This window comes from Hemitrygon akajei, chromosome 11 (assembly GCF_048418815.1).
Source record: "Hemitrygon akajei chromosome 11, sHemAka1.3, whole genome shotgun sequence".
NCBI lineage: Eukaryota > Metazoa > Chordata > Chondrichthyes > Myliobatiformes > Dasyatidae > Hemitrygon > Hemitrygon akajei.
The window spans coordinates 174,088,696-174,106,041 of NC_133134.1; the positions used below are offsets into that span (position 1 = coordinate 174,088,696).

Here is a 17,346-nt window from a genome sequence, read left to right on the forward strand (position 1 = left end):
TTCAAGCGGTACCAATCTTTATTCCGAAATCTTTTTTTTGCTAATGTTGATTCAAAAATTTCCTCATATATGTGGCAGAATAAAAATCCTAGATTAGGTAAAAAAATATTTACAGAAGGCAAGGAAGGAAGGTGGATTGGCATTGCCTAATTTTAGATTTTATTACTGGGCAGTTAATATCGATATTTGATATGTTGGTTAAAGGACTGGGATATATCTTTTAGCCCTCATTGGGTGAACCTGGAAATTAAATCTGTACAAGGATTTGCACTGGGTTCTATTTTAGGGACTTCTCTTCCCTTTGCTCTTTCTAAATTGCCGAAACGAATTGACAACCCGTTAGTTAAACATACTTTACGTATATGGTTTCAATTTCAGAAATTTTTTGGGTTGACTCAGTTTGTTTTAAATATCCCTATTGTATCCAATTGCTTTTTTTATCCTTCTATTATAGACCAAGCTTATTCAGCTTGGAAGACTAAAGGATTACTACGATTTTCCGATTTATTTTTGGATAATTGTTTTATGTCTTTTGAACAATTATCTAATAAATATAATTTGCCTAGATTTCATTTTTTTTAAATATTTACAGATTAGGAATTTCTTAAATACTGTACTTCCTACTTTTCCAAATTTTGTGTCTTCAGGTATTTTGGAGAATTTGCTTGAACTAAATCCTTCTCAGAAAGGGCTAATATCAAAACTTTACAATATAATTATGAAGATACGTTCAGAGCCCTTCTATAAGATTAAAAATGATTGGGAAAGAGAACTTAACCTTACTATCCCTACTGAGAATTGGGATAAAATTCTTCAGTTAGTTAATACATCATCTATATGTGCTAAACATTCATTAATACAGTTTAAGGTTGTGCATAGGGCTCATATGTCCAAGGATAAATTGGCTAATTTTTATTCCTATATAAATCCTATTTGTGACAGATGTCATTCTGAGATAGCGTCTTTAACTCATATGTTCTGGTCGTGTCCGCTTTTGGAAAAATATTGGAAAGACATTTTTGATATTATTTCTACGGGATTGAACATTGATTTACAACCTCATCCTATTACTGCAATTTTTGGTTTACCAATGATGGACTCACTCCATTTATCCTCTTCTGCTTGTCAAATGATTGCATTTCTTACATTAATGGCTAGAAGATCTATTTTGTTGAATTGGAAAGAAATTAATCCTCCTACCGTATTTCATTGGTTTTCTCAAACTATGTTATGTCTAAATTTAGAAAAAATTAGAAGTGCTGTATTCGATACTTCTATTAAATTTGAAAAGATATGGAGACCATTTATTCAATATTTTCATATGATGTAATATGACCCTGTTCCAAGCCTATTTGTTTTTCCAGTTTTGTTTTTATATATGTTGAGAGGATCGGAGTTGACGACACTGATGATTTTGTATTTTTGTGAGATATTATAAACAGCCCTTTTTTTCCCCATTTTTCTTCTCTTTTTTTGTTTTTTCCTTATTAGTTATTAGATTAGTTTTTTTGCATAATTTTTTTTCTGTTTTTTTTAATATATTATGATATACCTAAGTTTGCCTTGTTTATTTGTAAATTGTATCGTCCATGATTTGGGAATACTCATTTATACTGTAACCATTGCTTATGTATTCTTTCATGTTCAGTTGGAATGTGTATGTTTGTAATCCCATTATCTATGTATCAATTTTATTTTGTTGATATTAATAATAATAATAAAAAGATTGAAAAAGAAAGAAAGAAAGAAACGTGGTATATGCGGGCTCACTCTTAAGTTTTAAGAATAAATTGGATAGATACATGGATGGGAGAGGTTTGGAGGATTATGGACCTCGTGCAGATCAATAGGACTAGTGCATATATGTCAAACTCAAGGCCCGCGGTGGAATTATCTGTGGCCCGCGAGATAATATCTAATTACTATTAAAGCTGGCCCCAGTAATTGAAGCGCCTATGGCGTATGATATGGCTAATGCTGAGTTTATTCAGGTACCAGGTTTTCAGGGTTTTTAGTGATTATTCGGCAGTCTTCTTCATAAGAAACGGAATTTATAAAGTGAAACACTTTGTAGTTATAGCAGAGACTGAGACACATGAGAGCAGGCTGAAAAAATGGAGGCAACGAAAGCTGCGTTCGCACGCGTCCGACTGATCCGGCCTGCATGAAGCTGCATTTTGCTCAATCCGGCCCGTGACCTAAAATGAGTTTGGCACCCCTGGACTAGTGGAATAAAGTTTCAGCAGAGACTAGAAGGGCCGAATGGTCTGTTTTCTGTGCGTTGCATTCTATGGTTCTAATCTGTCTCCCTATCTGCTCCTTGATGCTGCTGTTACTATTGGGTGGTCTATAAAAAAAGTTATTGACCCCTTCCCATTCCTAACTTCCACCCACAGAGACCCTGTAGACAACCCCTCTATGACTTCCTGTATTGAGCTGGTAGGCTTTCTATGTTTCTACATCAGTAGAATGTGGGAAATTCCAGGTGTCAGACAGCATGAAGTGTGTGAAGTTACCTTAACTGAACAGATCGTTCTTGGGAAACTAAAGGTCTGAAGGTAGATGAGTCACTTGGACCAGATGATGTACACCCTAGAGTTTTGAAAGAGATGGCTGAAGAGATAGTGGAGGCATTAGTAATGATCTTTCAAGAATCACTAAATTCTGGAATGGTTCTGGGAGACTGGAAAATTGCAAATGTCACTTCACTCTTCAAGAGGGAAGAGAGGCAGAAGAAATAAAACTATAGGCCAGGTAGTCTGACCTCAATGGTTGGAAAGTTATTGGAGTCGATTATTGAGGATGAGGTCTCGGGGTACTTGGAGGTACTTGATGAAATAGGCACTGGTCAGCATGGTTTCCTCAAGGGAAAATCATGCCTGACAAATCTGTTGGAATTTTTTGAAGAAAAAACAAGGAGAATCGCTTGATGTTGTGTACTTAGATTTTCAGAAGGCCTTTGACAAGGTACCACAAATGAGCTACTTAATAACCTACAATCCCAAAGTATTACAGGAAAGATTCTAGCATGGCTAATTGTCCGGAGGCAAAGAGTGGGAATAAAGGGATCCTTTTCTGGCTAGCTGCTGGTGACTAGTGGTGTACAACACGGGTCTGTGTTAGACCTAATTCTTTTTATGTTACATTTCAAAATGATTTGGACAGTGGAATTGATCACTTAGTTGCAAAGTTTACAGACAATATGAAGATAGTTCGAAGGACAAGTACTTTTGAGGAAGCAGAGAGGCTACAGAAGGACATAGATAAATTAGGGGAATATTCAAAGAAATGGCAGATGGAGTACAGTGTTGGGAAGTGCACAGTCATGCACTTCTGTAGAGGAAATGAAAGGGTTGACTACTTTTGGAAGGAAACTTAAATCTGTAGGAATTCTTTGAAGAAATAACAAGCAGAATAGACAATTGGTTGATGTTGTGTACTTGGATTTTCAGAAGGCTTTTGACAAGGTGCCACAAATGAGGCCGTTTAACAAACTATGAGCCCATGGTATTACAGGAAAGATTCTAGCATAGATAAAGCAGTGGCTGATTGGCAGGAGGCAAAGAGTGGGAATAAAGGGAGCCTTTTTTGCTTGGTTGCCAGTGATACGTGGTGTTTCACAAGGGTCTGTGTTGGGAATGCTTCTTTTTATGTTTATGTCAATGATTTGCATGATGGAATTGATGGCTTTGTTGCAAAGTTTGCAGATGATACAAAGATAGGTGGTGGGGCAGGTAGTTTTGAGAAAATAGGGAGGCTACAGAAGGATTCGTATTAGGAGAATGAGCAAAGAAGTGGCAGATGGAATAGCGTCAGGAAGTGTATGATCACGCAATTTGGTAGAAAAAATGAAAGGATTGACTATTTTCTAAATTAAGAGAAAATACAAAAAAAAAGTGACATGCATGGGGAATTGGGATTCCTTGTGCAGGATGCCCTGAAGGTTAATTTGCATGTTGAGTCAGTGGTGAGGAAGGCAAATGCAATGTTAGCATTCATTTCAAGAGGATAGAATATAAAAGCAAGGATGTAATGTTGAAACTTTATATAGCACTAGTGAGGCCTCTCTTGGGAGTATTGTGAGCAGGTTTGGAAACTCATCTAAGAAAGGATGTGCTGAAACTGGAAGGGTTTCAAAGGAGGTTCACAAAAATGATTCCAGGATTTAGTGGCTTGTCATTTGAAGAGCGTTTGATGGCTCTGGGCCTGCATTCACTAGAATTCAGAAGAATGAGGGGTGACCTCATTGAAAACTATCGAATGGTGAAAGGCCTTGATAGAGTGATATGGAGAGGATGCTTCCTATGGCGGAAGAATCTAAGACCAGAGGAGGCAGCCATTTAGAACACAGAAATTTACAGCACATTACAGGCTCTTCCACCCATAATGTTGTGTCGACCTTGTAACCTACTCTAGAAACTGCCTAGAATTTCCCTAGCGCATAGTCCTCTATTTTTCTAAGCTATTTTTCATGTACCTATCTAAGAGGCTCTTAAAAGACCCTAATGTATCGGCTTCCACCAACGCCGTTGGCAGTGCATTCCACACACCAACCACTCTCTATGTGAAAAACTTATCCCTGACATCCCTTTGGTACCCATTTCCAAACACCTTAAAACTACACCCCCTCGTGTTAGCCATTTCAGCACTGGGAAAAAAGCCTAAGGCTATCCACATGATCAATATCCCTCATCATATTATACACCTCTATCAGGTCACCGCTCATCCTCTGTTGCTCCAAGGAGAGAAGGCCAAGTACACCTAACCTATTCTCATAAGGTACACCCACTAATCCAGGCAACATCCTTGTAAGTTTCCTCCGCACTCTCTGTATAGTATCCACATCCTTCCTGTAGCCAGGTGACCAAAACTGAACACAATACTCCAAGTGGGGTCTGACCAAGGTCTTAATATAGCTGTATCATCACCTCACAGCTCTTGAACTCAATTCCACAGTTGATGAAGGCAAATACACCATACACCCTCTCAACAACACTGTCAATCTAGCAATGAGGAATTTCTTTAATCATAAAGTGGTGAATCTGTGGAATTTGTGCCACAGGCAGCTGTAGAGGCCAAGTCTTTATGTGTATTTAAGGCACTGGTTGATAGATTCTTGATAGGTCAGGGTATGAAGGGATATAGGGAGAAGGCAGGAAATTTTGGGTTGAGAGAAAAACTGGATCATTCATGATGAAATGGCAGAGCAGATTCGATGGGCCAAATAACCTAAATTCTGTTCCTATATTTTATGGTCTTCTGGTCTTTGCACCTATTCCTACCATGGCGTACAAACACTTGGGTTCCTGTTGACTTACATTCCATCTTGTTTGTTATCATCAGCCATGATGCACGCCAACGTCCCCTTACAATGCCCTATTCCGCATTTGGAATGGAGAGAAAAGATAGATAGGAGGGGTAAACCTGGTAAACCTGGTCCCGGACATCCACATCTGCGCCAGGTGCGCCGAACTGCAGCTCCTGAGGGACCGAGTTAGAGAACTGGAGCTGCAGCTCGATGACCTTCGCCTGGTCAGGGAGAGTGAGGAGGTGATAGAGAGGAGTTACAGGCAGGTGGTCACTCCGGGGCCACGGGAGGCAGATAGGTGGGTCACGGTCAGGAAGGGGAAGAGGCAGGTACTAGAGAGTACCCCAGTGGCTGTACCCCTTGACAATAAATACTCATGTTTGAGTACTGTGGGGGGGGGGGACAGCCTACCTGGAGTAAGTGACAGTGGCCGGGCCTCCGGCACAGAGGACGGCCCTGTAGCTCAGAAGGGTAGGGATAGAAGAAAGAGGACCATAGTAATAGGGGACTCGATAGTCAGGGGTTCAGACAGGCGGTTCTGTGGAGGTGATCGGGAGTCCCAGATGGTAGTTTGCCTCCCTGGTGCCAGGGTTTGGGACGTTTCTGATTGCGTCCAAGATATCCTGAAGTGGGAGGGTGAGGAGCCAGAGGTCGTGGTACATGTAGGTACCAATGACATAGGTAGGAAAGGGGAAGAGGTCCTGAAACGAGAGTATAGGGAGTTAGGAAGGCAGTTAAGAAGAAGGACCGCAAAGGTAGTAATCTCGGGATTACTGCCTGTGCCACGCAACAGTGAGAGTAGGAATGGAATTAGGTGGATGATGAATGCGTGGCTGAGGGATTGGAGCAGGGGGCAGGGATTCAAGTTTCTGGATCATTGGGACCTCTTCTGGGGCAGGCGTGACCTGTTCAAGAAGGACGGGTTACACTTGAATTCTGGGGGGACCAATATCCTAGCGGGGAGGTTTGCTAGGGCTACAGGGCAGACTTTAAACTAGTAAGATGGGGGGTGGGAATCAATTTGAGGAAACTATGGGAGAGGAGGTTAGTTCACCAGTAGAGCAAGTAAGTAGACAGTGTGTGAGGGAGGAAAGGCAGGTGATGGAGAAGGGATGCGCTCAGCCCAAAGATGTAGGGGAGAAGAAAAACAAAAGGATAATAAATTTGAATGCATTGTTAGGGATGAAAAGAGAGGAGGAGGTGGAGAGTATCTTAAATGTATCTATTTTAATGCTAGGAGCATTGTAAGAAAGGTGGATGAGCTTAAAGCGTGGATTGATACCTGGAATTATGATGTTGTAGCTATTAGTGAAACATGGTTGCAGGAAGGGTGTAATTGGCAACTAAATATTCCTGGATTTAGTTGCTTCAGGTGTGATAGAGTAGGAGGGGCCAGAGGAGGAGGTGTTGCATTGCTTGTCCGAGAAAATCTTATGGCGGTGCTTTAGAAGGATAGGTTAGAGAGCTCCTCTAGGGAGACTATTTGGGTGGAATTGAGGAATGGGAAAGGTGTAGTAACACTGATAGGAGTGTATTAATGGCCACCTAATGGGGAGCGTGAGTTGGAAGAGCAAATGTGTAAGGAGATAGCAGATATTTGTAGTAAACACAAGGTGGTGATTGTGGGAGATTTTAATTTTCCACACATAGATTGGGAAGCTCATTCTGTAAAAGGGCTGGATGGTTTAGAGTTTGTGAAATGTGTGCAGGATAGTTTTTTGCAACAATACATAGAAGTACCAACTAGAGATGGGGCAGTGTTGGATCTCCTGTTAGGGAATGCGATAGGTCAGCTGACAGATGTATGTGTTGGGGAGCACTTCGGGACCAGTGATCACAATAGCATTAGCTTCAATATAATTATGGAGAAGGACAGAACTGGACCTAGAGTTGAGATTTTTGATTGGAGAAAGGCTAACTTTGAGGAGATGCGAAGGGATTTAGAGAGAGTGGATTGGGTCAAGTTGTTTTATGGGAAGGATGTAATAGAGAAATGGAGGTCATTTAAGGGTGAAATTATGAGGGTACAGAATCTTTATGTTCCTGTTAGGTTGAAAGGAAAGGTTAAAGGTTTGAAAGCGCCATGGTTTTCAAGGGATATTAGAAACTTGGTTCGAAAAAAGAGGGATGTCTACAATAGATATAGGCAGCATGGAGTAAAGGAATTGCTTGAGGAATATAAAGAATGTAAAAGGAATCTTAAGAAAGAGATTAGAAAAGCTAAAAGAAGATACGAGTTTTGTTTGGCAAATAAGGTGGAAGTAAATCCGAAAGGCTTCTACAGTTATATTAAAAGCAAGAGGATAGTGAGGGATAAAATTGGTCCCTTAGAGAATCAGGGTGGTCAGCTATGTGTGGAGCCGAGGGAGATGGGAGAGATTTTGAACGATTTCTTCTCTTCGGTATTCACTAAGGAGAAGGATATTGAATTGGGTAAGGTGTGGGAAACAAGTAAGGAAGTTATGGAACCTATGACAATTAAAGAGGTGGAAGTACTGCTGCTTTTAAGAAATTTAAAAGTGGATAAATCTCCGGGTCCTGACAGGATATTCCCCAGGACCTTGAGGGAAGTTTGTGTGGAGATAGCAGGAGCTCTGACGGAGATCTTTCAGATGTCATTAGAAACGGGGATTGTGCCGGAGAATTGGCGTATTGCTCATGTGGTTCCATTGTTTAAAAAGGGCTCTAGAAGTAAACCTGGCAATTATAGACCTGTCAGTTTGACATCGGTGGTGGGTAAATTAATGGAAAGTATTCTTAGAGATAGTATTTATAATTATCTGGATAGACAAGATCTGATTAGGAGTAGCCAGCATGGATTTGTGCGTGGAAGGTCATGTTTGACAAACCTTATTGAATTTTTTGAAGAAGTTACGAGGAATGTTGATGAGGGTAAGGCAGTGGATGTAGTCTATATGGACTTCAGCAAGGCCTTTGACAAAGTTCCACATGGAAGGTTAGTTAAGAAGGTTCAGTCGTTAGGTATTAATGCTGGAGTAATAAAATGGATTCAACAGTGGCTAGATGGGAGATGCCAGAGAGTAGTGGTGGATAATTGTTTATCGGGATGGAGGCCGGTGACTAGTGGATCTGTTTTGGGCCCAATGTTGTTTGTAATATACATAAATAATCTGGATGATGGGGTGGTAAATTGGATTAGTAAGTATGCCGATGATACTAAGGTAGGAGGTGTTGTGGATAATGAGGTGGGTTTTCAAAGCTTGCAGGGAGATTTATGCCAGTTAGAAGAATGGGCTGAACGTTGGCAGATGGAGTTTAATGCTGAGAAGTGTGAGGTTCTACATTTTGGCAGGAATAATCCAAATAGAACATACAGGGTAAATGGTAGGGCATTGAGGAATGCAGTGGAACAGAGAGATCTAGGAATAACAGTGCATAGTTCCCTGAAGGTGGAGTCTCATGTAGATAGGGTGGTGAAGAAGGCTTTTGGAACGCTGGCCTTTATAAATCAGAGCATTGAGTACAGAAGTTGGGATGTAATGTTAAAATTGTACAAGGCATTGGTAAGGCCAAATTTGGAATATTGTGTACAGTTCTGGTCACCGACTTATAGGAAAGATATCAATAAATTAGAGAGAGTGCAGAGACGATTTACTAGGATGTTACCTGGGTTTCAGCACTTAAGTTACAGAGAAAGGTTGAACAAGTTAGGTCTCTATTCATTGGAGCGTAGAAGGTTGAGGGGGGATTTGATCGAGGTATTTAAAATTTTGAGAGGGATAGATAGAGTTGACGTGAATAGGCTGTTTCCATTGAGAGTAGGGGAGATTCAAACGAGAGGACATGATTTGAGAGTTAGGGGGCAAAAGTTTAAGGGAAACACAAGGGGGTATTTCTTTACTCAGAAAGTGATAGCTGTGTGGAATGAGCTTCCTGTAGAAGTAGTAGAGGCCAGTTCAGTTGTGTCATTTAAGGTAAAATTAGATAGGTATATGGACAGGAAAGGAGTGGAGGGTTATGGGCTGAGTGCGGGTAGGTGGGACTAGGTGAGATTAAGAGTTCGGCACAGACTAGGAGGGCCGAGATGGCCTGTTTCCGTGCTGTGATTGTTATATATGGTTATGTTATTATCTTAAACCAGGAACAATTTCAGTACATTACCTTAAACCAGGAAAACTGATCTGCCATAAATAAGTTGCACAACAATGAGCCAAATGGCCAAATTCTGCTCCTATATCCTATGGTCTTATAAAATAGCAAAAATATGGTCTAAATTAGAATTACAATACTATTACAATTACAGCAACATAGTTGAATGAAGGGCAGTACAGGTTCCAGGGCATAAAAGTTTCAGGAGTGGTAGGGGTTGCAGGAAAGGAGGAGGAGTTGCACTGCTGATTAGAGAGAGCATCACGGTAGTGCATAGAGAGGAATCGGCTTATGAGGCTATACACTTAGAAATAAGAAAGAGGTAATCATTGATTATGCTGAAGGCCTCCCAGTAGTCAGAAGGAATTAGAACAGATGGGGATTTTGACTTTCCCAGTATTGACTGAAATTCCCTTACTGTAAAAGACTGAGTGGGATGGAATTCATTAATTGCAATTGAGGGGTTTTTCAAAACTATGTAGAGTACTACTACGGAAGGGGCTGTACCGACCTTGTATTAAAGAACGAAGATGGGCAAATGAGGAACCTTTGGGAACAGTGACCATAATGGAGAAAATTTTGTTTTGGAAAATGATAACATAAGCCCAAGAAATATCATTGGCAGGTGGTTTAAGGAGAGCAGCAAGTTGTTTCTAAAAAAGAAAGTGCTTTGGTAAAGTATGAATTCTGTCAGGGAATAAGAGTAATTTCCTTGGCTCTTCACTCAGCTTTGGAATACCTGTACTGTGAAGATGCATACATCATGATGCTCTTCATTGTCTACAGCCCTGCATCAACAATATCAACCCCTTGAAACTAGTTCAAAGACCTAGGCCTCAATTTACTCACCTGCAGGCCTGTTAGTATGGATTATGAACAACATCTTGCACACGATCCCCAAGGGCATAGGTGCATCATTAGGCTGGGTGCTCAGTCCATGCTCTACTTGATTTATACCTATGACTGTGAGGCCAAGTACAGCTCCAATACCATGTTTAAGTTTGCTGAAGACACCACTGTTGTTGGCTGAATTAAAGGTGGTGATGAATTGACATATAGGAGGGAGACTGAAAATTTGGCTGAATGGTGCCGTAACAACAACCTCTCACTCAATGTCAGCAAAATCAAAGAGATGACTTACAACAGGAGAAAGGTTCCTAAGTCAGTCCTCATTAGGGGATTGGTGGAGGCGAGAGTCAGTAACTTTAAAATCCTGGTCGTTAACATTCCAGAGGACCTGTCCTGGGACCAACACACAAGTGCCATTGCAAAGAAGGCACTGCAGCACTTCTACTTTCTTAGAAGTTTGTGTAGATTTAACATGTCGTTTAAAACTTTTGACACAGTTTTGCACATTGGTTGTTTGTCAGCCTTTGTATCTACTCTTTTACTAATTATATTTTTATTTCTTTGTTCTACTGTGAATACTAGCACAAAATGATCAAGATAGCATCTGGTGACCTATACAGTGGCATGCAAAAGTTTGAGCACCCTGGTCAAAATTTCTGTTACTGAGAATAGTTAGTGAGTAGAAGATGAACAGATCTCCAAAAGTCATAAAGTTAAAGATAACCATATAACAATTACAGCACGGAAACAGGCCATCTCAGCCCTTCTAGTCTGTGCCGAATGCTTACTCTCACCTAGTCCCACCAACCTACATTCAGCCCATAACCCTCCATTCCTTTCCTGTCCATATACCTATCCAATTTTTTCTTAAATGACGATATCGAACCTGCCTCCAACACTTCTACTGGAAGCTCGTTCCACACAGCTACCACTCTGAGTAAAGAAGTTCCCCCTCGTGTTACCCCTAAACTTTTGCCCCTTAACTCTCAACTCATGTCCTCTTGTTTGAATCTCCCCTACTCTCAATGGAAAAAGTCTATCCACGTCAACTCTATCTATCCCCCTCATAATTTTAAATACCTCTATCAAGTCCCCCCTCAACCTTCTACGCTTCAAAGAATAAAGACCTAACTTGTTCAACCTTTCCCTGTAACTTAGGTGCTGAAACCCAGGTAACATTCTAGTAAATCTCCTCTGTACTCTCTCTATTTTGTTGACATCTTTCCTATAATTCAGTGACCAGAACTGTACACAATACTCCAAATTTGGCCTCACCAATGCCTTGTACAATTTTAACATTACGTCCCAACTCCTATACTCAATGCTCTGATTTATAAAGGCCAGCATACCAAAAGCTTTCTTCACCACCCTATCCATATGAGATTCCACCTTCAGGGAACTATGCACCATTATTCCTAGATCACTCTGTTCTACTGCATTCTTCAATGCCCTACCATTTACCATGCATGTCCTATTTGGATTATTCCTACCAAAATGTAGCACCTCACACTTATCAGCATTAAACTCCATCTGCCATCTTTCAGCCCACTCTTCTAACTGGCCTAAATCTCTCTGCAAGCTTTGAAAACCTACTTCATTATCCACAATGCCACCTATCTTAGTATCATCTGCATACTTACTAATCCAATTTACCACCTCATCATCCAGATCATTAATGTACATGACAAACAACACTGGACCCAATACATTGGACCCTGAGGCACACCACTAGTCACCGGCCTCCAACCTGACAACCAGTTATCCACCACTGCTCTCTGGCATCTCCCATCCAGCCACTGTTGAATCCATTTTACTACCTCAATATTAATACCCAACGACTGAACCTTCCTAACTAACCTTCCATGTGGAACCTTGTCAAAGGCCTTACTGAAGTCCATATAGACAACATCCACTGCTTTACCCTCAACTTTCCTAGTAACCTCTTCAAAAAAATTCAATAAGATTTGTCAAACATGACCTTCCACGCACAAATTCATGTTGACTACTCCTAATCAGACCCTGTCTATCCAGATACTTATATATATCATCTCTAAGAATACTTTCCACTAATTTACCCACCACTGATGTCAAACTTACAGGCCGATAATTGCTAGGTTTACGCTTATAACCCTTTTAAAACAATGGAACATCTTAAACAAGATGAAACATTCTTTTCAACATTTTAAGCAAGATTAGTGTATTTGTTTTGTACAATTTTAGAGTGGGGAAAAAAGGAGCACCATGCAAAAGTTTCGACACCCCAGGAGATTTGAGCTCCCAGATAACTTTTAACAATCATCTTAAGATAACAACCATCATTGTGATGCAAATTTCAAAGCTTTATAAATACCTTGACTCCTCAAACCTTGTCCCAACAATCAGCAGCCATGGGCTCTTCTAAGCACTCTGAAAATTAAAATAAATGATGCATGCAAGGCAGGAGAAGGCTATAAGAAGATTGCAAAGCGTTTTCAGGTAGCCGTTTCCTCAGTTCGTGATGTAATCAAGAAAAGGCAATTAACAGGAACGGTGGAGGTCAAGTTGAAGTCTGGAAGACCAAGAGAACTGCTCGTAGGATTGCTAGAAAGGCAAATCAAAGCCCCCGTTTGACTGCAAAAGACCTTCAGGAAGATTCAGCAAACTCTGGACTGGTGGTGCACTATTATACTGTGCAGTGACACCAGCACAAATATGACCTTCATGGAAGAGTCATCAGAAGAAAACCTTTCCTGCATCCTCACCACAAAACTCAGTGTCAGAAGTTTGCAAAGGAACATCTAAACAAGCCTGATGCATTTTGGAAACAAGTCCTGTGGAATGATGAAGTTAGAATAGAACCTTTTGGCCGCAATGAGCAAAGGTATGTTTTGAGAAAAAAGGGTGCAGAATTTCATGAAAAGAACACCTCTCCAACTGTTAAGCACGGGGGTAGATCGATCATGCTTTGGGCTTGTGTTGCAGCCAGTGGCACAGGGAACATTTCACTGGTAGAGGGAAGAATGAATTCAATTAAACACCAGCAAATTCTGGAAGCAAACATCACACCGTCTGTAAAAAAAAAACTGAAGATGAAGAGAGGATGGCTTCTACAACAGGATAATGATCCTCAACACACCTCAAAATCCACAATGGACTACCTCAAGAGGCACAAGCTGAAGGTTTTGCCATGGCCCTCACAGTCCCCCGACCTAAACATCACAGAAAATCTGTGGATAGACCTTAAAAGAGCAGTGCACGCAATACGGCCCAAAAATCTCACTGAACTAGAAGCCTTTGGCAAGAAAGAATGGGTGAAAATCCCCCAAACAAGAATTGAAAGACTCTTAGCTGGCTACAGAAAGCGTTTACAAGCTGTGATACTTGCCCAAGGGGGCGTTACTAAGTACTGACCATGCAGGGTGCCCAAACTTCTGCTTCGGGCCCTTTTCCTTTTTTGTTATTTTGAAACTACAAAAGATGGAAATAGAAAAGTAATCTTGCTTAAAATATTAAAGAAATGTATCATCTTTATGCTTTTAGGAAATCAGATAATCTTTTACTTGCTTAACTATTCACAATAACAGAAATTTTGACCGGGGTCCTCAAACTTTTGCATGCCACTGTACATACTTTGATAATAAACTTATTTTGAACTTTGATTCTGTGTGTGGAGCCAGGCAACAGAACACAGGCGAGATCTAAAACGTATCTTTCTTACGTTTTTCACTCAGGAAATCAAATTTAAGGAGGGGTACATTGATTATCTGAACCACTATTATGGCATTAAGGCAGTGAATATACAGGTGTTTTGTAGTGTACAAGGGTTAATAGGTAGTCAGGTTGGGATAAAATCCTTTCCAGGATACTATGGGAAATGAGGAGACTATTGGGGGCCTGACAAAAATTTTTTGCACCTTTATTAGCCAATGGCAAGATATCGAAAGGTTGGAAGTCAGCTAACCGTTCTTCCTTTAGTAAAGAAGGGCAACAGGGATGAGTCAGATAACAAGCCAGTCAGCCTGTGTTATTCGTGGACAAATTATTGAAAATAATCCTAAGTGACAATAATTAATTTGGAAAGACATGACCAGGGACAGCCAATATAGCTTCAGGGAATGGGTTGGGGAGGGGGGGGGAGAAGGAGTGATGAATTCCTGTATCACTAACTTGATTTGAGTTTTCTTTTTAAAAGAGATAACCAAGGAGACTGATATTTATCTATGTGAACTTTATTAAGGCATTTCACAAGGTCCTGTACAGTAAGCTGGTCAAGAAGGTTAAGGCATATGACAGCACAGTATAGGAACGGAGCCTTTGGCCTAAAGTATCTGTGCCGACCATAATGCCAATTTAAATTAATCCCATTTTACTGCGCGTGGTCCTCATCCCTCTATCCCGTATCTGTCTAGATGCCTCTGCAGCATGATTTGTATTTGTTTGCATCACTTCTCTTGGTCGTCTGATCAGGCAATAGGAATATTGATATACAGAGACCTAGGAGTCCAAGTCCATAGTTCACTAGTTAATGTCAACACAGGTCGATAGATTGATAAGTAGCATACAACGTGTTTGCCATTGGATATCAGGGCTAGGGATAAAGAGTTGGGACATTATGTTGTAATTTTACAAAACACTGGTTGGACCATACTCTGCAGTTCTGCCCACTATACTATTGTGACTGCATTGGAGAGAGTACAAAAAGGACTTACCAGGATCTTACCTGGATTGAAGGAAAGATAGTGTATAAACTTGGTATATTTTCCCTGAAACAAAGGATGTTGAAGGATGACCTAACAGAACTATCAGAGGCAAAAAAAATGGGTACATAGTCAAAATGTTTTTCCCAGTTTAGAGGGTATCAGAAACAAGAGGTTGAAGTTTTAAGTGAGAGGTATGAGTTTTAAAGGAGATCCCGTACAATTACTAATTTAAAAAGGTATTTATACAGATACTTCAATAGGAGCCATGTTCTGGTGAAAAGTCAACCATTTCTCTCTCCACAGATGCTAACAGGTGGAAGTATTGAGCATATGCTGGATTTTATTTCAGAGTTTTTGCAGTTGTTCTCTTTACACTAGTTTTTACATCTTACCTTTAAGATCCCTTGGCACAGCAAGAGGCCATCATTGTTAGGTTGGCTGTTTTCATACAATTTCTGCACTAGATGTGGAATGCCATTCCATTTTGCAATTTTGTCCCTCTCTCTCAGCAAAGAATCTGGAATCTATAAACAGAAACAGCATTAAATAATAAACAGCAGTATATAGTCAGCCCTCCTTATCCTCAGGTTCCCATGTGCGGATTCAACTAACTGCGGATTAGAAAAACACAGAAGTTCTCTCTCCAGCACTCGTTGTTTGAGCATTGTTCGCCTTGCGTCGTTTAGTCGCTACTTTGTTTCTGTGAAAAAATGGCTCCTAAAAAGCAATTAAGCGGTCAAAGCAATTCCTCAAAGGCTAAGACAATAAAAATTTCCTATAACAATGTTTCTAACTAAAGCATTTGCAATTGTGAAGTCTCGACCTTCAACGCTTGAAGGTCCTCAGCCCTCAACCTCCACAGATCCTGACTTTAGCATTATTGAGCCTCCTCCAAAGCGTCCTTATTCCCTAAACAATACAATGTAACAACTATTTATGAAGCATTTCCATTGTATTTGGTATTATAAATGCTGTAATCTAGAGATGATTAAAAGTATTACCTGTTGTTTGAGCATTGTTCGCCTCACATCTCATTTGTTCGCTACTTGTGCTGTGAGCGAGAGGAAGGAGTTTAAGGCTAGTAAGCGACGGCTGGCTAGCTATGTAAAGCGCTACAGCCTTAAAGATCACGAGAGAATCGGGATCGGCTGATGCCAGAAGAGCTACGATGGTTGCATCTGCACTGAACATGTACAGACTTTTTTTCTTGACATTATTTCCTAAACGATACAGTATAACTATTTACATAGCATTTACATTGTATTAGGTATTGTAAGTAATCTTGAGATGATTTAAAGTACAAACCCGATTTCCAGAAAAGTTGGGATATTTTCCAAAATGCAATAAAAACAAAAATGTTAATTCATGTGAACCTTTATTTAACTGACAAAAGTACAACGGAAAGATTTTCAATAGTTTTACTGACCAACTTAATTGTATTTTTTAAATATACACAAATTTAGAATTTGATGGCTGCAACACACTCAACAAAAGTTAGGACAGAGGCATGTTTATCATTGTGTTACATCACCTTTCCCTTTAATAACACTTTTTAATCGTTTTGGAACTGAGGATACTAATTGTAGTAGATTTGCAATTGGAAATTTTGTCCATTATTGCTTGATATAAGACTTCAGCTGCTCAACAGTCCGTGGTCTCCATTGTCTGATTCTCCTCTTCATGATGCGCCATACATTTTCAATAGGAGATAGATCTGGACTGGCAGCAGGCCAGTCAAGCACACACACTCTGTGTCTACAAAGCCACGCTGTTGTAGCCCGTGCACAATGTGGTCTGGCATTGTCCTGCTGAAATAAGCATGGACGTCCCGGGAAGAGATGTCGCCCTGATGGCAACACATGTCTCTCTAAAATCCTAATATACGCCTCAGAATCAATGGTACCTTCACATACATGCAACTCACCCATGCCGTGGGCACTGATGCACCCCCATACCATCACAGATGCTGGCTTTTACACCTTTCGCTGATAACAATCAGGGTGGTCGTTTTCATCTTTGGCACAGAGAACTCGACGCCCCTTTTTTCCGAAAACTAGCTGAATTATGGACTCATCTGACCACAGCACATGGTTCCACAGTCTTTCGGTCCATCTGAGATGAGCTCAGGCCCAGAGAACTCGCCGGCATTTCTGCATAGAGTTGATGTAGACAGATAGATAGATAGATACTTTATTCATCCCCATGGGGAAATTCAACATTTTTTCCAATGTCCCATACACTTGCAGCAAAACTAATTACACACAATACTTAACTCAGTAAAAATATGATATGCATCTAAATCACTCTCAAAAAGCATTAATAATAGCTTTTAAAAAGTTCTTAAGTAGTTTACTTAAATACATTAAATACAATCAACCCCGGCACTTTAACATATCTTAC

At 40.4% G+C, this 17,346-nt stretch overlaps 1 protein-coding gene across 2 annotated transcripts in view; it reads right to left on the reverse strand.

The window, feature by feature from the left end:
• Positions 1 to 17,346, reverse strand: part of LOC140736308 (short transient receptor potential channel 4-associated protein-like) — a 155,689-nt gene that overhangs the window by 93,952 nt on the left and 44,391 nt on the right. For both annotated transcript variants that reach the window (XM_073062299.1, XM_073062300.1), the window contains exon 2: positions 15,339 to 15,470. In XM_073062299.1, the coding sequence (XP_072918400.1) occupies positions 15,339 to 15,470 (132 nt within the window). The remainder of the gene's footprint in view (positions 1 to 15,338; positions 15,471 to 17,346) is intronic.